This window comes from Notechis scutatus, chromosome 4 (assembly GCF_049901735.1).
Source record: "Notechis scutatus isolate UNSWTSFEM ecotype Mainland chromosome 4, rNotScu1.2, whole genome shotgun sequence".
NCBI lineage: Eukaryota > Metazoa > Chordata > Lepidosauria > Squamata > Elapidae > Notechis > Notechis scutatus.
In genome coordinates, this window is record NC_142012.1 from 67,879,646 (window position 1) to 67,904,634 (window position 24,989).

A 24,989-nucleotide genomic window follows, 5' to 3' on the forward strand; every position below is an offset into this window, starting at 1 on the left:
ACTGCATTTAAAGTTAGTTCAGGGGCTAAATTCGATGCAAATCATATCTGAACATATTTAATAAAACCTTGTTCCTGGAGCCTGTTCCAAGTAAGGTTAGGTTAAAGTGCCAGATTATTTTTTAAACCTTATAATGCTTGCAGCATGTAACCTTAAGGATTGCTTTCCTTCAACATGCCTGAAAAATCATCTATTGACCCCTTTCTCTAAGTCTCTAAGAACTCAACAACATTTTCCCAAATAAGTACCAGAGGCATATTTATAACTAATAAATGAAGATAATAATAATTAATAGCTATAGCAATAACTCTTAAGACTTATATACTGCTTCATGATGCTCTACAGCCCTCTCTAAGTGGTTTAACAGAGTCAGCATATTGCCCCCAACAATCTGGGTCCTCATTTTACAAAACTCAAAAGGCTGAGTCAACCTTGAGCCAGTCAGGATTATATAGGATAATTAAACCTAATTAAATATAATACTGAATATTTATTTAAGTAATATGTTATCTTAAAAATACAGCAAGCCACCCACAAGAGCAGCCAAACAGAAGGTCATTCTCTTCCACTCTCATGGGTTGGCCAATTGACTATTTTTCAAGACTATGAACAGGATAATTTCAGATGGCAAGCCACATCTGGACTGCTGTTATAATTTAAAGTATGTGGCCATTAATAAGTAGGCTTGTTTGCTTGCAGAACTCTAATGATTAAATGTTTCCCATAAGGCAGGGGTCTCCAACCTCCAGACCATGGACTGGTACTGGTCCACAGTCTGTTGGTAATTGAGGTGTAGAAGTGGCAGTTGAGCATGCAAAGCTTCATTTGTGCATGCACGGAATCTAGGTTGTGCATGAGAAACCATCCCCACCCTACGACCACCGCTTCCACCATTGCTGGTCCATGGAGTCAGAAAGGTTGTGGACCACTGTCATAAGGATTTTGCCAAGCACTAATGCTACTTTCATCTAATGACAGATCATAAAAAATTTAAACTCATCCAGGAACTTGGCTGAGCATTCTTTTGGTTTCTAATTTACTTTTACTGGAGTAACTTACACATATGTATAACATATGTGCACACACCAAAAAATACTTATTCTTTAATTTGAAATTTTGAAATTTCATATACTTACAAATATTTCAATTGGAAATTGGAAATTTTGTGATAATTTTTTAAAAATTCCTCGATAAGGAAAAAGAAGACACTTTTACATTAACTGTTAACTTTATTAAGATTTCAGAAGACATTTATATAAATAAAAATAATGATGGTCATGTTTTTCTCATTCATTGAAAACTATGTAATAATTCATGATAGTCATGCAGAATAATAAGAGGTCAGTTTTATTTGAAAAATGAGATGAGTATTACATGCACAGTTTCATCTAAATCATTATTTACTTCCGACTTGTGTTATTTTCCTTTAATATTAATTTTATCTATAATTAAAATAATTATATTAAAAAATGCAAAGCAGTAATCAATTAAAGCAATACTTTGTAGCAAAACTGTATAGGCCTAAAAACAGAATGAAATACAATCAATTCAGCTTACCTGAGCTGATGTTCTCTTAAATTAGACAAAGCTTCCATTCCATGTAAATAAGAATATACTATCTCCAGATCCTGGAAAAAGAAGAGAACGAACATTTAATGAGAAAGTATGACAGATACAATAGTTCCTATTTGTATAATAAAAGGAACTCAAACCAAATAATTTGATTGTATACAGTGTGTTATTGACCTACCAAATGTGAACATTTCTTAATTCCATAACACAGGATTTTCTCTGAGAAAACTGAATCCCTGGACATAATTTCAATTTTAATTAAATAACATTTTAATTAATGGATTTCATTTACTACAAATCCTGCCCATTCCACATACTATCACAAGGCTTCAATTTACAAGTTAGGATGACTCTAAATTATACCTGAAAAATATGCCCATCTCAGAGATATTCTGAAAGCTCACATGTAAGTCCATGTCTAATGTACAAAGAAATAAAGCTGGAAAGGAGATTCAGCAAATTAAAAGGGTATAATACAAATGAAAAATAGCATTATTTTGCAACTTTTTTCTTCTCAAATATGTTTCTTTAAAAATACAGAATTGTTAAGAACATATGAATCTAAATGAACTGAGATCGTACCAATAATAGAAAATAAAATATGGAAGCAAATTGATGTATTTTGTTAAATGCTTAGATTTATAAACAAAAACAAGCCAGATAAGTAAGGAAATGATCCAGATAAATATAATTAAATTTACACTAAACGTTCAAAACATACAGTTTTGAAATATTTTCCACTCATAAAACTAGCAAAGAATAAGAGTTCTAGGGTTATTTATTTTTTTAAATCTACAAAACATACAAAAACTATGCCACACTGATTATTATTATGAAAAGGGGGGGGGGGGGCTGGTTGCTAACTTTTCATTTTCATGAACTTGGTGAAAGGTAACAGAGAAAATTATACAAAATATTTAACACTAATACTGAAAAGCAATGCAGGTAGCCGCAATTAATGACAACTGGTTCACCTATTGTTTGAATTCATGAAGGCATTGAAGCTGAGTACCTGTGCACCCGTGCATTCTTGCATTCAAAATTACAATGGTGCTGAATAAAGAGAATTACAATCTATGTTGAAGTAGCAGCTGCTAGAGCCCCACAGTCACATGATCAAAGTGCACGCACTTGGGAGCCAATTGGGATACTTTTGTACCATTGTGTGCCTGTTTATCTATTATAATATGACAATCAGACAAGAGTAAATTCTTCAGTTGGTTCTGCAGTTGGTTCCCTGGTCCTGACTGCCCGTTTATAAGAAATGAAGAAAGTGTGCCTATTATCAAACTTTTAATTGTTAATTATGCTAGTGGTATATGATTGATGGATTCTTAAAACTGCATTGAGTCCACAATTATATTTTACTGTGGAGAAAGGGCTTTGATCTTACCTGACATAGCCTTTCTCAGGGAGTCGACAGGAGAATCCAGGTTGGGTAGTCTCTTGTCTCATTACTCTTAGTCTGAATTCTGAGGACACGCCTCCCTGGTAACGGTCCCCAGTTGAAACGAAGACAAAGCAAATCCTGTTCATCTTCTGCCAAAAGGTAGTCATCCCCCCCGGACCCTGACCAGACAGTCCTCAGGGTGGGACTGGATTCTCCTGTCGATTGCCTGACAAAGGGCATGTAAGGTAAGACCAATGCCCCTTCTCCCCTGTGTAGACGGGAGAATCCAGGTTGGGACATACCAAAGCTGGATGTTCTATAGGCGGGAATTGGTCTGGTCTGGAGTCCCCACCTCAACATGTACATCTTGCAGGACACGCCCTCCAAAGGCCACCTTTGCAAAGGCAAAAGTGTCTAGCCAATAGTGCCAGATGAACGGTGATGGTGATGACTATGTCGCTGCCCAACAAATTTCTTCTACAGATGCCTGGGTTGCCCAAGCTGCCATTGTGGCCGCGCTTCTGATAGAGTGTCCTGTAATTCTCCTGGGCACCAGAAGGGCCTGCAGCTCATAGGCCTTGGCAATACATGCTCATAGCCACAGTGGAAGGTGTAATCTTGTGACCCAGAGTCAACAGCTGAAAGGAGAAAAACAGGGACTCGATCTTCCTGATGGAAGTGGTTCATTTGATGTAAATGCGGAGGGTCTCCTAATGTCCAAGGTGTGCCATTTCTTCTCCAGAGCATGTTTAGGCCCTGGACAAAAATAGGGCAAGATCAACTCCTGGGAGCGATGGAACAAGGAGTTCACCTTGGTCAGAAAGGCAGGGTCCAACCGCAGAACCACCCTGTTCGTATGAAAAACACAGAGGTCCTTTCTCACAGATGGCTGCCAACTCTGAAATCCGCCTGGCAGATGTAATGGCCACAAAGAGCCACCTTGCATGTGAGTAAGTGTAAGCTAACCTCTCGCAGGGGCTCAAATGGTGCAGAAGTCAGTGACACCCCTAAGAAAGGCTCTCACCTAGGGTGCTGGGTAAGAGAACTCAGATCCTCAAATGACACCACCAAAGCCAGGGCTGTCCCTGCCGTCGTAAGGTATTAGAGGAGGGACTCTTGCAGAAAATCCAGTATATCCCCCGAGGTGGGTAAATCCCCCAAGGTGGGTTCAATGTGGCGCTTCGAACACCAATCACAGAAAATCTTCCACATTGCATTATAAATCTAGTAGTGGAATGCCGTCTAGCCGCCTCTATGACCTTATTGGAGAACTTCTCCCATCTCAGAAGTCCCCGCTCAAGTGCCACATGGTCAACTGGAGCCACTGGGGCTCCAGATGGTTGATGGGACATTGGCTGAGGGTGACTATGTCCGGGGGAATCCTCCAAGGTCTCGAAATCAACAGGCTGACTAGATTGGTGAACCACGGTCATCTGGGCCAGTGAGGAGCTATCAGCAAGAGCTCTGCCCTTTCTGACAACACCTTCCTGATTACCCCCAGAATCAGGGGAAGAGGGGGAAAGGCATACAACAGGTCCTGGGGCCATGGGCAACACAGTGCATTGACCCCTTCTGCTCCTGGTGCTGGAAACTTCACAAAGAATCTTGGAAGATGAGTGTTCAATGGAGAGGCAAAGAGATCCAGAATCAGATGGCCAACCTGCTCCGAAAGCTCCTTGAACAGACTGGGATGCAGACGCCACTCTGACTGGTCGACTGTGGCCCTGCTGAGCCACTCTGCCTGCACATTTGAGACTCTCGAAATGTGCTTTGCCTGTATCGATGGGTGGTGTTTCTCTGCTCAAAGGCAAAGTTGGGTCGCTTCCTGCTGATTTATGTGGGCCTTGGTGGCTACATTGTCTGTGAGGAGGACATGCTGTCCCAAAACCTCCTGCTGGAAACTGCTGAGGGCCAAATAAACCACCCTGAGTTCAAGCCAGTTTATATTGTGACATAGCTGAGACTGAGTTGAAAACTGGGGACCGTCACTAGAGAGGCGTGTCCTCAGAATTCAACTCAGTCTGAAGAGCAATGAGACAAGAGACTACCCAACCTGGATTCTCCTGTTGACACCGTGGCGAAAGTAAAGTAATTACTAAATACCAATCATTATAAGTAACTCATCAATATCCATAAAACTGAAAGGACTAAATCCAAGATTCTATGCATGCACAACTGGGGAAAACGTAGGCACTTCTGTTATCTTTTAATAGTTCTTGAAATTAAACTATTATTCAGGCCAGTTCATTGACAGGCTAATTGAATACCATACTAAATCTTCAGAAGATGTACTTAGTTGTATTCAGGTTTACCAACATGGACAATATTGTGATGTGTAGGCTTCAACTTCCAGAATTTTCAGCTAATACAGCTAATAACTCTGGGAAATGAAATTCACATATCTCAATTGTTACTTAGGTTGGAAAATCTGATTTGTAATGGTATATGGGAATGACCTTAGAAGAAGAGCCACAGACTGGATAACCATCATGTAAAAGATATTTCAGAGCACAGAAATGAGGAGGAGGACATAGGAAATGTTTCAGAAGGGACCCTGCCTAGTTTTCTGGAAAGTAAAAAGAAAGTAGGGGAGATATACTTTCAATCTTACAAGATTCAATTGAGGTAACCTTGCAATAAAGACAAAAATTGTGCTTCTTTACCACAAAGAGCTAACAAATTTAGACTGTTTTATATAACTAATTCCCCATCAGACTTGTTTCTGAAAAGCATAAAACTGTAAACCACAATACTTTTAGGACTGTCAAGATACTCAAGAATTGCTAATACTGGCACAGTATTAACTGTTGTCTAAAAACAATATATTGACCTGGAAATGAGATAAGTAATCTTGATTTCTAGATCAGATTATTAGGTTAACTGTAAAAAAATTCCAGAAATTTATAAGGCTGCCCAACTCTGTAACAACTCTAGGTAATCTACAGCAAAAAACAAAACAAAAACATTAAAAAAAAACAGAAGAAGAAAAGCATACTTTAAAAGACACTGTTAAAAGCATACGTATGGCATCCACTCTAACCCACAGCCTAGGGAAAGAGCTAGGTTTTCAAAACTCTTTTGAACATGGCCTGGGTGGTCTATGTACCAAGACAAAAAGGTGGGTGTGAAATGTTACAAGTACATCAGATGGTTGAAGAAGAAAAATGGCTTTGGAAGAATATCTGAAGGACAATTATGAAGATGCACTGAAGTTAGTATATCAGGAAGGCTTACTAACTATTGGAAAGACCAAACTGGCCTACAAGAAAGACCAAATGAAGAACAGACAAAGCACTAAATGGCCAGTACATTTTTAAAAAATAGCAGGGAAAACAGATAACAACAAGACCTGGCAATGGCTAAGAGAAAGAAGCTTGAAGATAGAGACTAAGGGACTAATTCTGGCTGTAACAAGACCAAGCCTTAAGGACAAATGTATATAAAGCCAGAATTGAGAAGACAGCAACATATAGTAAGTGCCATCTATGCACAGAAGCTGAAGAAACAGTGGACCCACCTGGTAAGCTGCTGCAAGAAGATTGCACAGACCGACTACAAGCAGCGGCACGACAAAGTAGCAACAATGTGCACTGGTAGATCCGCAAGAAATATCATTTGCCTGCAAAAGCAAGAACTGGTGGGGCCAGAAAATAGAGAAAGTCATAGAAAATGAGGAAGTTAAATTGCTCTGGGAATTCAAACAGTCAGGCACCTGCCACACAACACCCCAGACTTAACAATTGTTGATAAGACAGACAAAAAAGACTGGATAGTGGATGTGGCCGTACCTGGAGACAGCAGAAGAGAAGAGAAAGAATTGGAGTAGATAACAAAATACAAAGACCTACAAATAGAAATAGAATGATGGTGGCAAAGGCAAGCAAAGGTAGTACCAATAGTAATAGGATCCTTGGGTGCAATCCCAAAACAACTGGAGCACACTTGAACACCATAGGCATTGACAAATTCTCCATCAGTCAATTGCAGAAGGCAGCTTTACTTGGAATAGCTTCCATCCTGCAATGATATCTGTAACATCAAACATAGATCTGCCTAACCCAGGTCCTTGGTTAAGGACTCAATAGGTAGACAAAAATGCCAAACCCAGTCTTGAACATCTGGCTTGACTGTGATAACAATAACAACAACAACAACAACAACAACAACAACAATAATAATAATAATAATAATAATAATAATAATAATAATAATAATAAATATCAGTAATACTTTTGTTTGTGTCCTTGATTTAGTAAGATTTAGAAACTAAAGATTTATTTTTATTATTTAGAATTAATATATCTGAATATTTACAAAAATATAAACAAACATTTCAATTCCACAAGATGGCAGTCTCAGCCACCTTTAGCTTCTGAAAGATTGATAAAACTAAGAATCTCCTATAAGATAAATATGATTCAAGACAGATTAATTCAGTGAAACCAAGTTGGATTAACTTTATGAATTAATTCAAATTGCATTAATGATATAAACGAATGGTTTGAATTTAAACTGATGGTAATTATAACCAACACTTATATTAGCTATGAAATTAGCTATGAAACTTTTTTCTGCATATATTCTACTTCAGTTATTGTTCAACTTTAAGATGCTACAACCAGTATATTATTTGCTATAAATAATATCATATATTATTTGCAGGTAGTCCTTGCTTAATAAAGGTAATGGGTCTGCCAAGACTGCCATCACTAAGAGATGCAGTCGCATAATGTATACCTTACAACCACATTACTTAGAAATTCAAGCCCAATTACCATCATTAACCAAAGGCTACTCGTAACCTTTCTCCTCCATGCTGCATCGAGAGCCCAGGATGGGTTGACTCCTTCCTATGACGTCATAGCTGAGTCTGTACTAAGATATAAAAGCCAGCCCCCGGAAGAGACCCCAGCTTTTGACTCAGCTCCTTTCAGTCAGTTGCTGTGTCTCTGAAAGCGTTCTGTTAGATAGAAATCACCAGGGATATTCAGTACCTTTTTCCTCTCTTCAAGCAGCTCCCAGGGATCTGGGCAGCTGCTCTTCCAGGAGAGCAGCTCTCTCTCTCTCTCTCTCTCTCTCTCTCCCTCTCCCTCCCTCCCTCCTGCAAGTTGGGAGCAGCTTTACAGAGCTCTGTGCAGGCAAGCTGGGCAGCGTCTGCAGATCTCCCTCACGCCTGCAGTTTGGAGGGATCGTAAACACAATCGGCAAACTGATAAGAGCTCCAGCCAGCTGATCATGTAGCTGGTTGCTGTGTTTTTCCCTTGCTGACTTCGCTCGGGGCTCTGTATAGCCTAAGGAGCGATTCTTCAATCTTGGAGCCTGTTTTCCTGTAGTCAGCAGCCATCTTGGATTCAAGCCTTCCACCATGAGGTGAGCAACCATTTTATAAGCCCGGGGGCCATTTATACCCTAAGGGGCTTAATGGAAAAATTTCTAAACAGCTTCTTTCCAACACAAGAGCCTTTATTTTACAAATGGAGCAAGATAAGGCTCTGGCAGAGCTTTCCCCCCACCCAGTGGAACAGTCTCTTAAGCCCAATAGGAGAAAAAGATGTAGGCAATGCACCCAATCAGTCAAGAGGGAGGTGGCTGCTAAAATCAAAGCTAAGGCTCTAGCCCTTAAGAAGGCAACTCAGGCTGAATTGAGGGCAGAGAAGCGCAGGCATTGCAGCTCTAGAGAGGCAGTTCAACAGAACTATTCAATAGAAGGGAGTGCAACTACAGCATGTTTCATGTGATACTCGTGGGCCCCAACCAAGCCCTCCCAGGGGAGGAGAAGTTATCTATGAGCCTTTCCATCCTCTATCCTGGTCTCCTGAGGCTCTTGCTGAACAGTCAGATCCTCAGGATTTAAGCAGATCTGGGCCTCATTTCCAACAGGCTTCTGTGCCCTATGCTCCTCCCCCTCCCTCCAGGCCTCGAACCTCTCCTCAATCTAGGCCTGAAGCCACCTTCACTCCCACAGCAGCGGGCCTTCAGCCTTCTGCCTCTACCTTTGAGCATAGACCAAGGGATATCCAAGATGTAGTCTCATCAGCTATTAGGCAGGGATTGGCTGAAGGCTTCAAGCAAATTCTTCAACCTCTGGAAAGGGTTCAGGCCCTTCTCCCTTCTCAATCTATACGTTCCTTGCCTCATCATCCTGATTTACACAGGCCTCAGGACCTCAGGGTCGATTCTTCTCTACCAGAATGGGAGGAGGTTGATGAGGAAGGAAGGCCTTCACTATCTGAACACAGTTACTCCTCTCATTCAGAGTGTGAAGAGGGTGAGATTTTTGACCAAAATCTTTCAGAGGAAGAGGATTCTTGCCCAGAGCAGACATCCTCTGCATTGGTCTTCAAACCTACTCTCTTCAGACCTTTACTCAGCAAGGTCACTGCCAAGCTGTCGCCAGAGGAAGTGTCTCCCGAGCCACAAGGAAATCCCTCTAGCCAAGGGGATTCGCTCTTCTCCAAGCCTGTAGTGCATGCAGAGGTTTTGCCTTCTCCCATTTTGTTCCTGGACATGGTCAAGGAACAGTGCGCTTCTCCTTCGGCAGGTCCTCGCCCATCTTTTCTAGATAAGCGTTTCTACAATGTCAGCGCAGCTCTGGACAATGCCCTGGCAGTGCCTTCTGTTGACATTCCGGTTCTGGCCTCGTTCTCATCTTCTGGCACTCCCACGGAGCCAGAATATATCCTGAAATCGGATGATAAACGTTCCAAACAGACCCTCAAGCGCAATCACCAGGCTGCCGCTTGGGCTGTTCGGGCTTCAACAGCAGCATCCTTCTTCACCAGGGCATCCATACGGTGGCTGCGCCAACTCCAGAATAGATTGCCTGCTTCTGACCTTAGGTCTTACCAAGACCTTAATAAGATTATTGCAGCAGCAGAATTCACTGCGGATGCCACTCTCAATTCCGCCAAATTTGCATCCAAGGCCATGACATCTTCTGTAGTAGCAAGACTTTTATGGCTCCGAAATCGGCAGGCGGAGTCACGTCGAAAATGGAAGCTGGCTTCAGTTCCTTTCACAGGCGATAAGCTTTTTGGCGATGCTCTGGAACCTTATCTCATCGAAACCAGAGATAAGCCTAAAATTCTCTCTTCCTCTGGGAAGAAAGCCGACTATCGCCCAGCTCCTTATCACCCTCCTGCCTTCCGAGCGGAGACCTCATCTTGCTTCCCCTGCTCTCACAGGCCATACTCCCAATGCCAAGACCAACAGGCAGGAACATCTGGCAGGCAACAACCTTCTGCTGGTAAACTGCCCTTTCGGGGGGAGGGGGTCGTTCCTTCCGTCGCTCTAAGTAATCCCTCGTTCTCCCCACCCATCGGAGGTCGCCTAGCCTTCTTTGCCTCCAAATGGGAGGAGTCAACGACGGACGCCAGGGTGCTCAGCACTATTAGGTCAGGGTTATAATTGGACTTCCTAACCCCACCCCCCCAAAATTTTTTGATCTGTGCTGTGTTTCGGGACATTTCCAGACAAGCCCTCATGAATCAGGCCATTCAGCACCTTCTTGAAATCAGGGCTATTCAACCTGTTCCCCCGTCTCAATGTGGACGTGGGCTTTACTCTTGCCTTTTCATCGTTCCCAAAGCCTCAGGGGGGTGGCGAGCCATCCTTGATCTAAAATTTCTCAACCAATTTGTAAAATACAGATGATTTAAAATGCAGACTCTGCATTCTATTTTGGAGACCGTTCGGGAGGGCGACCTCCACTCTTCCATTGATCTCACCGAGGCTTACCTCCACATCCCAATTTGCCCTCATCATCGCCAGTTTCTCCTTTCTGTTATCAGAATACTCATTACCAGTATTGAGCACTTCCCTCGCCTCACCTCACAAGGCTGTTTCAGGGAAAATAGAAGGAGGAAAGAGTAATTGTCTCCTTAAAGTATTCCAAAAAATAATGAAGGTGCAATAAATCTTTTAAAATAAATAAATAATAATTAAATAAGATGAAATAGATTGTAGGTAATTATTTTCACACCAGAATTAAAAAGTATGCAAGTAATATAAATGTGGGCATTGGAATCCATATTTTACAATCCATATTTTACCACTTGATCAGAATTCTGCACACCCAAATTCTGCTGCTTTATTACATTACATAAAAGTAAGCCTAATATCCTGGAAATTTTGATTAAACTAATTAATTATTAAAGTATGCTTCCAGTTGTTTTCCTGTGTATGGAAAAATGAAATACAAATATATTTTCTTGAATTTTTGCTTTACATTATTTATTGTGTTAGAATTAATTTTATCTAATATGTTCTGAACTATTAAATTGATGGTGCAAAGATTCACCCACACAAGCAGATTTAAGTGCATGAGTCCAAATAAGCACAATGTATGCAATGCATGCTGTTGTTAAAAACTTTTATCAGAATAAAAATAAAATAAGTCATCCATGATTATAACAATGCCATAATGAGAAGATAAGTGTCAAAGACACTAGGTGAAAAATTAAAGCCTGTCAGCTCTTTCAGTCACTAAAAAAAGTAAACAGAAAATTGCAGGGTTCTTCTATGTGCCTCTTTTGCCTGCTTTGGAGACACTGTTGTAAGGCATACAATTAAAAGACTTAACAAACAGGACTGAAGAACTGTAGTAATAAATCCTTTCCCACATTATATAACAAAGCTACCCAGATTTAGTATTAGACACTAGAGACAATAAAGAACATTATATATCGTTTGAGTCATTCTATCAAAACATATAACCTGTCAATTATTATCTTGATCATATACATTCAAATTTAGTTCAAGTAACAGATAATTACTTTTCTTAAAAGAAAAGCAAATTGAATCCAAACACATCTGATGGTTTCGGGAACTTCTTTAATTTACATAAAACAAAAACAGCTGTAATTATTTGTTTATTGAATTTTTAAGATCAATGATCCTGGGTGGTATACAGTTCATAAAATATATTACAATTTAAAAAATTTAAAAGCTCTTATAAAATAATAAAACCAGTAAAACCAATAAAAAAGCATTAAAAACATCTAATTCAAGATACACAAGATATTTGGCCCATTAGCAATATAGCCAGGAAATGGTCCCTTGGCTCATTGAGTGGCTCAGGTTCAAAAACATAGCCAGGTTTTATAAAAGGTTAACAGGCCATTCTGTTCTCCAAAGGGAGGATGTTCCATAAAGCAGGTACCATCCAGAAAAAGGTCCCCTTCTGATCCCTGCAGCCGACATTTTTTGGCTGATGAGATCTGAAGAATGTGATTTCTAAGTAGGGGGCCTGGAGTAGATAGATCTCTCTCTTTTGCCTGCTTTTTGCCTGCTTTATCTCTCCTTCTATCAGTACTGACTGGAACTTGTCTCAGAGATAGGAGGAGAGTCAGCACAATACAGTGCTGCCTACTCCCAGTTCTGAAGCTGGCCCAGAAGCATATCATGATTAATGGTATCAAATGCCACTGACAGCTCAAGAAGAGCCAGGATAGATTCACTACCTCCATCCAATTCCTGCCAGAGATCATCGGTGAGCGTAATCAATGCCACCTCAATTAGTCCCATTCAACACAAAATGATTAAAAATTAAAGCTGCTATTTACAGACCTTTTAAATGGGCTGAAATATACATAAATTTCTAATAACATATAGTTTTCCTTTTTAACATCTGACCCATAGAATAGTCTCAGAGTTGGGTGAGTACAGGTGATTCTTGACTTATAACCACAATTGAGCCCAAAATTTCCATAGCAATTAATCTTGGCAGTAAGCAAATTGTCACAATCAATTAAAATAAATATCCAGACAGATAAATACAACACATATCATTATTACTCTGCCTCTTATAAATATGTATATTCTCCCACAATTTGATCCTTTTATAGCATGCGCACTATGCACTTCGCACTTCTATACTACATACTACTAAAGTTATTAAGAGAAAATACTTCAATTCTATAAATTCTGGCAGCTTCCAAATTTCATCCACATTTTTTCCTCGGGTAGATTACAATCTTACCAAGCCCTTACTTTAGCTTCAATGCAATTAATTAAAATATATATGATATCATCTTTGGGTAACTAACTATAGCCCTAACTTCAGCTTCAATTAATTAAATATATATGATATAATAGTTGGGTAACTAACTATAGGGTAAGATCATTATTCCACTGGCACAAAAAACATGGTCTCAGAGGATGGTAGGGCAAATAATGCTTTGTCTCATATCTTTAAATACTAACAATGTCCCAGAGCAATTAAACAGATAAACTGATTACTGAGTACACACTATTACAAGACATAAAATGATTTCTTACATATTAATAGACGTTTCTTTAGAAGCTAGCTTAAGTACAGATTATCATTTCGTTTGAATAACTTGCTTTAAACAAAGGATTACATGTTATTTGTCTATAGGATAGGAACTCTAATAGCAATAGCACTTACTTATATACCGCTTCACAGTGCTTTACAACCCTCTCTAAACTGTTTACAGCATATTGCCCCCAACAATCTGGATCCTCATTTTACTGACATCGGAATGATGGAAGGTTGAGTCAACCTACTACCACTTATTGGAAATAAACACAGTATACTTTGAATAAACTTATTTCTAGAATAAATTTTCTTAAGATTTTAGGCTAAAAATATAATAAAATAAAAACTCTAACATTATGAAACTATAAACACAGTAAAATCTGACATGTAAAAGTTGCTAAAAATCAAACAATACTTGATATTCACAATGGAACCTAAGATCAGGATGATGAATTATCAAAAACTATATCTCAAAATACCCTTTGCAATAAAATGCACTTGATATCTCTAAACCAGTTACTCTATCTCACCTCAGGAGAGAAAAGAAACAAGCTAAAAAAAAGGTTGAGACAAAAATATATAATATCAGTGAAAGTCTGTAGAGATTCTCAGTCATCCAGGTCATGGTTGTCCCAAAGGTGCTTTTTCAGGAGCTGAAGAAGCTTCTTGGATGAGAAGTCAAACGTCCTCAAAAAAAAAACAAGAAAGTCCAGTTGCCTTCTGAAAAAGTACCTTTGTATCAGTGAGTGGACAAAGGAATTACAACGATAATATTGTTAGACATTTTTTTTCTGGAAGATAAAGTAATACACATATTTCAATATAGAGTATAAAATAATTATATTACAATATGCCATCTTTACCAAATAACACTTCAAGACTTATGATAACAATTGGGACCAAAATCTTGACTGTTCAGCAATGGTCATTAAGTGAGATGCCCATGTTATTGCTTTGCTCGACTATAACAATCCCAGTTCTCCCAGATGATGTTGTTAAATAGATGGAGTGAAAGTATGGGTTAAAGATAAGATGAAGATAATGTCACAACAATACACCAGAAGAGGTGGGTGGAGCATACCTGTCTTATGTTAAAGAGAAATATGGTTGTCTCTAAACTAGCTTTCGTTGTAATCAAATAGCATATATAATTCATAAGAATGCTGGGACATATATTCCTCATAATGACACTATAATGAGCTCTTGAAATTTTCCTTCTGATTCCATTCATACATAATCCTTTATACTTTCAAAAAATGCAACGAGAAACAGTAACCTTATGCAGACTAAATGATCTTATTGTAAATAACAACAAACCCATACTAGTTATTTAGTTAAATGGCTATAAATTATCACACGATTTATTTCATTTCAAATCTGAAAGATGCAGCAACAGCGAACAGGCCTTTTGACAGAAATGAAGCAACTTACAAAGATATATCATTTAGCCAATAAATGAATGACTACTCTGTACAGGTAAATATACTTACTGATACAGGGAGCGTTTGAAGTTTTAATAGAATTGGTGGGAAAAAGCCTGCTTTCCTCAAAGGAATAAAGCATACTAGCAATTAATTTCAGCCAAGTGATGGAAATAACCCAAGGTTGTATGCTGATGTTTTATTTATGTATTTATACATATATATATATATATATATATATATATATATATATATATATATATATATATATATATATATATATATATATATATATATATAATTATTACTTTATATAATGCTTCATCATACTTTATATTCAACAAGTAAGAATTGATATATTGCACACAAAACAAACTTTGTACATTTTTGGTATCTATTTTAAGCTATTCTATTTTGGGGGAATATAGCCTTCCCAGAATGCAGTATAATTATTAACAATGTAATCAATCTCAGACCAAACATACCTTTGTCAGTGATTGAAGTATCAAATAAAAATTGACTTGAATATTTATTTTCTTTTTATTACAGTTACCACTGAAACTGAATATTTTTTTTTTCTTTTTATTGCAGCTACAATTGAAATCTACAATTGAAAAAAGTGGATAAATCTATGGATAACTGACCATAACAAAAAATATGTTAGTATAGAGTATAAGCAATTTTTAGCAACTACAATTGGGACTGTAACTGGGTCATTAAGCAAAGTGATGCTAAGGAAACCCAGGAATATGCTTATGATGTTACCTCAGCTATCTTTTGCTTCACAATACTGGAAAGATCACAAATGCGAAGATTGTTTGCAAAGTTAGTTTTTCATAACAATTGTAGCTACAAACAATCACCACAAGAGGCAGTCACTAAATGAAATTACCCGAATAATTCATATGTAATGATTTTGCCAATGGTCAAAACGTATTTCAATCCTGATAGTAAATTGGATTCCAATAATACATCTCTATTTGTTTTATTGCATTTTAGATTGATTTGTTCAACTAAAGACGGTGAGGTTATTTTTGTTGAGTAAATAGACAATACATAATTGCTATGTATTTATGCTGTTAAATTCCTTGCAAAATACTTTTCTAAATTAAGTAACTTTTTTTTAAAAAAATCTTATATTGTTAAGCCAATATTACAGAGGAGAAAGAAATCAGAGATCCTGTATACTAACTATTCACCAGGCTAGAAAGCAATACCTTAGGGAGGAAGTTGTCATATTTCTAACAGCTGCAGAGTTGATGAATAAAAGCTACAGCTGAAAATAAGTAGAGGAATATGAGTAAACATAAGGGAGGAAATAACTTTAAGGGAGTATCAGTTTCCACAGAATAAGAACTTTTAGAGTTTAAAGGGTGGGGAAGCCAGCCAAGGGTAAGTATGTCATACTTACTACATAAGAATGAAGGAAAAGGGAACTTCTACATTAGTTGTGCCCAAGTTTCTGGAAAAATACTGCTGACCCAGAGTAAAGAGTTTCAAGCTGAGCAATCCTTGGTGAATCAGTCACCAAGTTATTTAACTTTGCCATTTTCTGATTTGTTAATACTGGTTTAGTACCTAATCCAAAAAAGTTCTCTTTTATATCCTATACTACATTGTTCTGTTTTTTTAAAAAAATAATCATGTTAAAGGTGTGTAAGTAGAGATTTTAAAACTGTGTAAACCTTGGAAAACTGCTTTTAAAGATATAAGTGAAACCATAGAAGTTTCATTTTCTGTTAGTGAAAATGGCTCTGGATTTTCTTCAGCCCACTCAAGAAATTATTCCTTAATCCTGCTTTGTCTATCTTCTCAATTTCACAATCAGAATTAATCAAGTAAGAAACAGCACAGTAACATAACAAAATCAGGCAATTTTCTGCTTACCAATTAAATAGTAAAGCAGCCAAAAATATCAGGAGAGAGCACATAGCTTGAAGAGAAGTGAGTTTTAAAAGCACTATAATATGCTGACCATAAAAATGGCTGAATATGCTAATTATATGTTTTATTGATAACTATGCATGCTTAATACCAACATGCATTGTAACAGTACAATACTTTAGTAAATGTTCCACTTGATTCATATATTTTCTCTAACCTAAAACAATAAAATTTGGAATTTTAATTGGTTAATATTTTTTTTTTAAATATCATGAAATAACTGTTTCAGGGAAATTTTATTTGCAGATACAAAGGAGGCAGACATTTGTATTTAGTAGACTAATTGGGGAGAGTATTCCAATACTCCCAAACCTCCATTAAATATGAAAGTAATTTGCAGCAATTTCTTTTGCATAATGATGCAATTAATGTGGATTATATAAGTTGTTAATGTATATCATCTGTGTAATATCAGTATTTAAATTAACTAAATAATGAAAATAATATAAATCAATTATCAATTATCAAATTCTAGATTTTTTTAAAATCACAGAATAAATATAGTCATACTTAAAGCATATCAGTTTATGACTACTCAAGTTTTTAAATCATTTGAAATAATTAGAAATCTGGACTGCCTAAAACCATAGACTGGTACTATATTCTATTAATGCAGCTTTTGATTTCATAATGTGACCTGAAAACATTAGCAACATCCAAAAACTCCTAAGTTATTCTCAGCATTGAACAGGTTCTGGCACTTTTAAATCTATACTACTCTTCTTACAGACAATTATAAAAAATGGCTAAGATGGATATTCAGATATCTGGAATAAGGATTTAGAATACTCAATACTTTATTAACAATTTGATTGTTAAATGTCTTAAAGAATATTAAGTCTATTAATTCTATTAATGATTTTAAGATGGCCTAATTCAACAAAAGATAATCTTCTTTACTTGACATGGGGAATGTTTTTTTTTAAAACTTATGCTGGAAATTATTATTATATAATAATGCAAGCTGTATTGATATGGACTTCTTTTACTTTTCTCCCATTTGTTTAATATCCATATGCTAGTTAATATGGTTTTGAAAATAATATAATTCAAAGCTATGAATGAAACTCTAAATTCTATATAATAAATATGAAATGTATTATTCATTTTATGAATATATATCAAGCCTTCCTTTTATGATAGAATCATGCTTCCCAAATTTACAGACTTTGTAGTAATGTAATACTTTGCTTACTATATCTATATCTATATCTATATATATGTATATATGTATGTATGTATGTATATGTATATATATTTATATCTAGTGATATAAACACGCACCAATATTATCCCGTGAATAATATTCTCCTTTTAAATCTCTTTTAAATCCCTTTCCCGACAACTACACACACACAATATGGATATAGATATAGATATGAATAGATATAGATACAATATCAATATATATATATATATATATATATATATATATATATATATATATATGTATGTATGTATGTATGTATGTATGTATATGTATATGTATATGTATATGTATATATATATATGTGTGTGCATACACACACACACACACACAATTAAAACAATAATAAAATTTAAAATAATTAAGTTTTACAAACATTTTATTCCTCTCCAATCTGATAATCATGGACTATTACAGTTATTAAATATCAGGATGCAGATATTCTTCACCTAGAGACAGTAAACTAGCAATAGCAACTCTGTCACTAGGTGACAGATGCAACATCATATGACAGTGCTGTGCAGTTCCAATTGCCATTATCTCATCTAGGGCCATTTGTGGTTTTCTGCTTGCTTTCCCATTAACTTTGCTTGTCAAAAGCTGGCAGTGACGGTCACAAATTATGGTCACGTGACTGCAGGACACAGCAATGTCATAATTGCAAGCTAACTGTGGAGCATCCAACCCACAATTTTACGAACTGTTACCAAGTTGGTGAATAGTTACTTACAGAAAACCATGTCAGAATTTAGTAGACATGACATATGATACATAGTCTTCATATATTTATTAGAATACAACATCTTATGTATGCATAAGTAAATTCCATTCATATTCTAATTTGTTGTTTGATAGGCTGATGGGCACCCTGACTAAAAAGCTATTGGGACATAGTTGTTCTTTGTAGGGCTGCATAGGACTAGATTTAGAGTGTGATTATCAATCCAGATTCTAGAATCTAAAAGACAGTTGAAATTCTCATTACGTTTTACTGAAAAAGTAGATATAGTAGAGTTGTATATAATTTCTAACCAACAGTGGGAGCAAGAAGCTTTCAAGTTACAAATTGTTTGGTTCAACTTGTAGACTAAAGGAGTGGGATAATTATAAGTCCACTGATATATTTTTTTCAGGCATCTGACAGGCTAACAGGGAGCATTATCTTCTGTAGCAAGATAAGTGATAGAGGGAAGCCTCATTGTCTCCTTCCTAATGACTGTTAACAAATTAGTGGGAGGGAAAGATGCTTCCCTCCTCCCAATGACTCAGCTCTGAATATATGAGTATGCCTGTAAGAGAATTTATGCAATTTGTGTCTGCTAGTGCAGCATCTAGTACAGAGGTCCCCAACCCCTGGACCAGTACTGGTCCGTAGCTAGTTAGGAACCGGGCCACACAACTAGAGGTGAGCAGTGGGCAAGCAAGCAAAGCTTCATCTGTGCATGCATGGGATCTAGGTTGTGCACAAAACTATCCCCCTGCCCCCCCACCCCCGATCCATGAAAAAAATGTCTTCCACAAAACCAATCCCTGGTGCCAAAAAGTTTGGGGACCGCTGATCTAATAAGTGTATAAGAAACAAAATTCTTACCAAGCTGATAAACAAAGGCAGTTGTTTATTTGCATGTTCCTGATAACAAATATTCTCACCATACAAGTGATCATCTCATATCTGTAGATCATAAACACTGAGGCTGTATGCACATTAAAAAAAAATGATGTGGAAAAATGCTTCATAACAAATGCAAGAATGGCACTTTTCTTTCTTTTTATTACAATGAGCTGGTTTAATTATTATCCTTAATATTAAGATTATTTTTTAATTCATTAACAATAGGTCTGTGTAACAAACATGAACAGAGTACTTTATAAAGTACATTGTTATAACAGAAGCATTTCTTCTGGAAACATTAAAACAGTTCAAGATATTTAGCATGGTTGCTTCAAAACTCTTCCTAACTATCCCTCTATCTCTATCTGTCTGTCTGTCTGTCTGTCTATCTGTCTATCTATCTGTTTATCTGTCTATCTGTCTATCTATCTACTTTCCTGCAAAAGCATCAGGGAACAGAGAAATCTTAATGAGCTATCCAGAAACTATGGCAAAGAGGTGTTTACTCATTCCAAAATGCTTTATAAGGTTTGGAAATATTTTATACTTAATACAAAATCCAAAAAAAGATAAAAGTAAAACAATTCAAAAATGTGCATAAAAATAAACTAACAAAACACACATAGATTGTCCCTCCTGGCTGAATATTGATATATATATATTTCAATATAGTTTTCCTCCCCCACCTTGCAAAGCAGTTTATAATATATGACCTTCCAAATTTCTATTTGCTAAATTACCTATGACATTAAAATATTACAAATTTGAAATCTATCAATAACCAGTCTATCTACTGCAGGGGGGGGGGGGGAGTTAACAGGTAGCCCAAAGAACAAGTGAAATTTCAAAGCCCTATTAATGATCTGTTATTGTGTTTAATTGGCAGAAAGTCCTCAAACAACTTCAAATCTATTACAAACCCACTGCAATCATTATTTATGATCTGTCCAGGATCAAATAATCCTTGACTGATTCTTGATAATAAAACTTTTTCTTGAAATAATAGCTGGGTTTTTTCCAAATAGTTGCATCTCACTCCCCAGTCATAGGTGTCAACTGATAGTTTCTCTGCAGCAGTTGTTCAATAGGTTTTCCTAAAATTGAATGAAAACAGGGTATCAAACTCAATTTCCTTAAGACTGCATCAGGGTTGTGTTTGACTTCCGGGGGGATCAGGGCGTGTGTGGCCAGAACACTCATGTCAGGGGCACCTTTAGTGGCCCGGGTGGGGCTGGGGGTATCCGTTGTCCTCCTGGGCTCCATTTTGGCTATGACAGCCTCCTCCAGCCCTCTGCCAGTGAAAACAGAGCCCAGATGGGCAACATGTGCCCCTCCTGAGCTCCGTTTTCACTGGCAGAGGTACTGTGGGCTGGTCCTTCACTGTTTCCAGGGTGATCCTACAGGCCAGAACTAAGGACCCCATGGGTCTTGAGTTTGACACCCCTGCCCTAACAGTTGTTTTCTAGCTGCATACAGTAAGTCTCTCTCACAATCTCCTTCAGCTTTCCTAAGAAAGCTTTCCTAAGAAAGCAGTCCATCACCCATCAGCATGATCATCTCCACTGATTAAACCTGTTAAATCGATGCCCTTTTCAGCCTCCTATACAAAATCTCCAATACTCAAACAAAACTTTCAAATCTGTTAATGAGTTAATTAATTTGGCTTTATGAAATCTTCTTAAAATTGTTTTATTTACTCTGCTGACTTATATTATAGACTTACAAGAAAGATTCTATATTCTCTCATAGCTCAAAAATTGCAAAGCTAAAATCTTTAACTTATAAATTCACTGATGGTTTAAAAGTAAATGACTTTCAGCAATTTAACACTGCACTGCAGTGGTGCCATGTTTTTATATCAAGTTTTGATAGGGTTTATCTAAGCTTGTAATGAAGTATTTCTATCCAGGTCTAACTTGCAAAATGGTTACAAAAATTAAACCACCCGCTAATAAGATTGTTATTATCACAATCGCTCTAAAGCAGTGGTCCCCAACCTTTTTTGTAGCAGGGACCAGTTTCAAGCACAAACACTTTTTCAAGGACCGGGGGAGGCGGGGGGAAGAATCCGAGTTTGGTGGTTTGCTTGCAGACGTTTCATTACCTGACTAGGTAACATCTGATGTTGTTACCTAGTCGGGTAATAAAACGTCTGCCAGCAAACCACCAAGTTCAGGGAGCGCCTTGGCCCTGCCTTCCTCAGCCCCATCCCTCAGGTGTCTCCCTCCCTCCCTCAGGTGTCTGCCTCGTTCCTCTCTCAGTCGCTCTCTCGCTGCTCCACCAGCCCAGGAAGAAACTGCTTCAAGGAAGCGGGGGGTGGCTTTTCCTGTCGCCGCAGCTCCTCCGAAGCGCCCGTTTACCCCCACCCCCACCCGCCCGCCCGCGCGGTTCAATCCACAGTGCTCCGTTCTGCCTGCCTGCCTGCCTTCTTCGTTTGGAGCAGCTTCGGCTGATAAAAGAGGCGAATAGTTATTATTCTCAGCGAAGCTGCTCCCAAACAACCAAACAGGCAGGCAGGCAGAACGGGCACTGAATTGAACTGCGTGGCGGGCGGGTGGGGTGAGGTGAGCAGCGCCGGAGGCGCTGCGGCGACAGGAAAAGCCACCCCCGGCTTCTTTGAAGCAGTTTCTTCCTGGGCTGGTGGAGCAGCGAGAGAGCGACTGAGAGAGGAACGAGGCGGAAGGAAACCGAAACTGCTGAGCCAGAGAGCAGGACAGGCTTCGGTTGCTTCCTCCCTCCCCTTCTTTCATTTGTGTCCTTGATCCCGATCCCAGCAGCATTCACTGAAGGCGAAGAAAGCCGCCATTTTTTTTTATTTTTTTTCTTTGTGGCCCGGTACAGAGTGCTCCACGGACCGGTACCGGTCCACGGCCCGGTGGTTGAGGACCCCTGCTCTAAAGAAAATGCTAAATATTTTTTCTCTTCCCCTTGTATAAAACTCAGTAATCATACTTTCGATGTATCAGAGTCTAATGTACATCAGACAACATTTATACGTGTTCTTACTGATTTATCTCTTTAGCTGTAAAAAGGTTTACATTCTCAAAACGGGAATGGATAGTGGATATTTTAAAGGATTTATATTTATCCACAAATCTGATAATGATGATGATGCTATCCATTCAGTTGAGTCCAATTCTTAGCGATTTTGACAGGCCAGATCTCCCCACATCTTCCAATTTTCAACTATTTCTTTGAGGTTTTCTATGCTCTTGTTGGTGTCAATTTTAATGGTGTCTTCCAAACATAATTGCTTTCTCTAATTAATTTTGCCACACAACATGGCCAAAGTAAGCAAGATCCACAAATCTGTATCTATATAAATAACAGTAATACATTAATCTTATATTTTAGCAGCTTCTAATATCATTCTTTATCTAATATCATTCATTATAAATTAAAATTAAATTCATCATAAATTAAATTGTGTCACACTATTTATAATTTAAATTTGTAAGGCCACTCAGAGTCACTATTCATTTGATAGCCTTATAAATCTAAATTATAAATAAATCCAAAGATATAAACAAAGATAGTGGACCAAAGGATCAACCAGCAACAGTTCTACAGTATTACAGCATCTGGCTAAGGACAACAAAATTCTTATCATGATTTAAATTTAAGCACAGATTCTGTTTCCATTATTTAGCAGCACCAAAATCTTGACAGTTACATTGTCTCAAGAACAATTGTTCTTAAATTAGCTGTTCGGAGTCTTTGAATACAGCAATTTTACCCTTAATCCTCTGAGAAAAGATTATACATTTCCTTGCAATTCCATGAAGTTCCTGTTTACCAAACATATTTCTTCACTTTGAAATGCCAATTTTCATGGAAAAGGGGGAGGGGATAATTAAGACTTTTAATTTGAATCAACCATCTCCTGGAATCTTACATAATTTTATTCATGACTATAACCATTATACCTAGAATTATAAACTATTGTGATTGCTCTTTCTGAATATCATATTGTGCATCAGCATTTAGTTCTTTCAACAAAAAATGTTAGACTCTAAGAGCAATGTAGTTTCTTAAAAAACATGACTTAAAAAAAAAAACATGGATTAGCCCAAACCCTTAATCCCCACCACTCATAAACATCAATGAAAAAAAATGGTGCTAAATTCATTATTGAATATTGCTAACATAATTTAAAGGAAACTGAAGTACTGGAGATGCACAGTTTGAAACCTAAACCTGATCTGGAATTGGGCGATTTGGAATGGTTTTTGATTGTTCTGATCACTGTCTTTAACTGTTTCTAATTCAAAAATCTTTATAGACCTTTATTTGACTGCACAGCAAACTGAAAAGACACTGTTGCATACCACAAGGGTTGTGTTCCTTCAGAATATTCAGTGAAGAGAATATGAAGGAAATGGGAATATTGAATTCAACAACTAGCTTTAATTGGAATGCTATATCCATCACAGATTTTTGTCAGGTGGCAATAATACAGGAGGTAGACAAAGTTACTTTAGCTGCAATCACTTATCCTGCAAATAACCAACTGATTCATTCTGAAATACAATCTGAGAGTATTCTAATGCCACATTGAGTCATCTCTTCAATCAATCAATGTTAGTAAACAGAGAGGTACGTTACAGGCAACAACATGCTGGTTTATGAATTGTGCTTTTTTCTGATTTTTGCTCTTAACTAAACTATTTTCAATTTCCTTCTTTGGTTTCTAACTAATTAAATAAATGAACATTTCATTATCCCTCTTCAAAACTGGGATCATTGCTGCACATTTCCAATAACTATACCAGAGGCTAAAGTTAATTGTTTGTTTTGTTGTTCTTGTTCTTGTTTCTACACTTGTAAACTTTAGACACTAAAACCAGCTATTTAGCAAGCTAGATTAATTTTGTCCTATGGACTCAGCTTGTTGAATATGAAGATTATCTTTATATAACAAAAAAAAATCTTGTTTCTGTAATTATATTCTATTCATACAATTATAATATTACTTAATTTAGGGACTAGATTTTGAAACTGCAAGCCCTAGTCCTTTGAAACCAAAATGCTTTAAGAAATTGTGAGAATTTAAAAAAAAAAAAAAAAGCCTGAAAGAAGTATAAGCAGGATGAAAAAATCTTAATTTTCAGCTGACAAGCTTTTCCTTCTATATTAATTGGTTCCCAACACATTTTTCTTACTTATGTCCTATACTGACATCCTTTCTTGCCACTTGCTCCAAAAGTGAATGGAAAGTAGTAATTTCAGTGTAAAATAACAAGTGGAGCATTTCAGACTTTATTTTTTCTCTATCTACTCTGAATTTTTATGCCTATCCCTGATTGGTACGGATTTATTAGCAACTTCATTCATCATTTTTCTGAAGTATAGTTTGATTGCTAAGTTAGCACATTTTTCCATTTATGCTATATTTCTTTTACCTTTATGATCCATGTTTTTGCCAAGCTAATAGCTTTGGTGTGAAAGCTAAATTTACCTTTCTCCATTATCTATTTACAAGTTTACACAGCTGGATAAAAAATTAAAAGCCAAGTTCGTTCTTCCTGCTCTTTACTTGATCACAGGATATCTAAAATGAATTA

The 24,989-nt window shown here is 37.2% G+C and overlaps 1 protein-coding gene across 3 annotated transcripts in view; it reads right to left on the reverse strand.

Annotated features, from left to right (window-relative positions):
- RAPGEF2 (Rap guanine nucleotide exchange factor 2) overlaps window positions 1-24,989 on the reverse strand; it is a 172,156-nt gene that overhangs the window by 119,263 nt on the left and 27,904 nt on the right. For all 3 annotated transcript variants that reach the window (XM_026675830.2, XM_026675831.2, XM_026675829.2), the window contains exon 2: window positions 1,558-1,628. In XM_026675830.2, coding sequence (XP_026531615.1) covers window positions 1,558-1,628 — 71 coding nt within the window. The remainder of the gene's footprint in view (window positions 1-1,557; window positions 1,629-24,989) is intronic.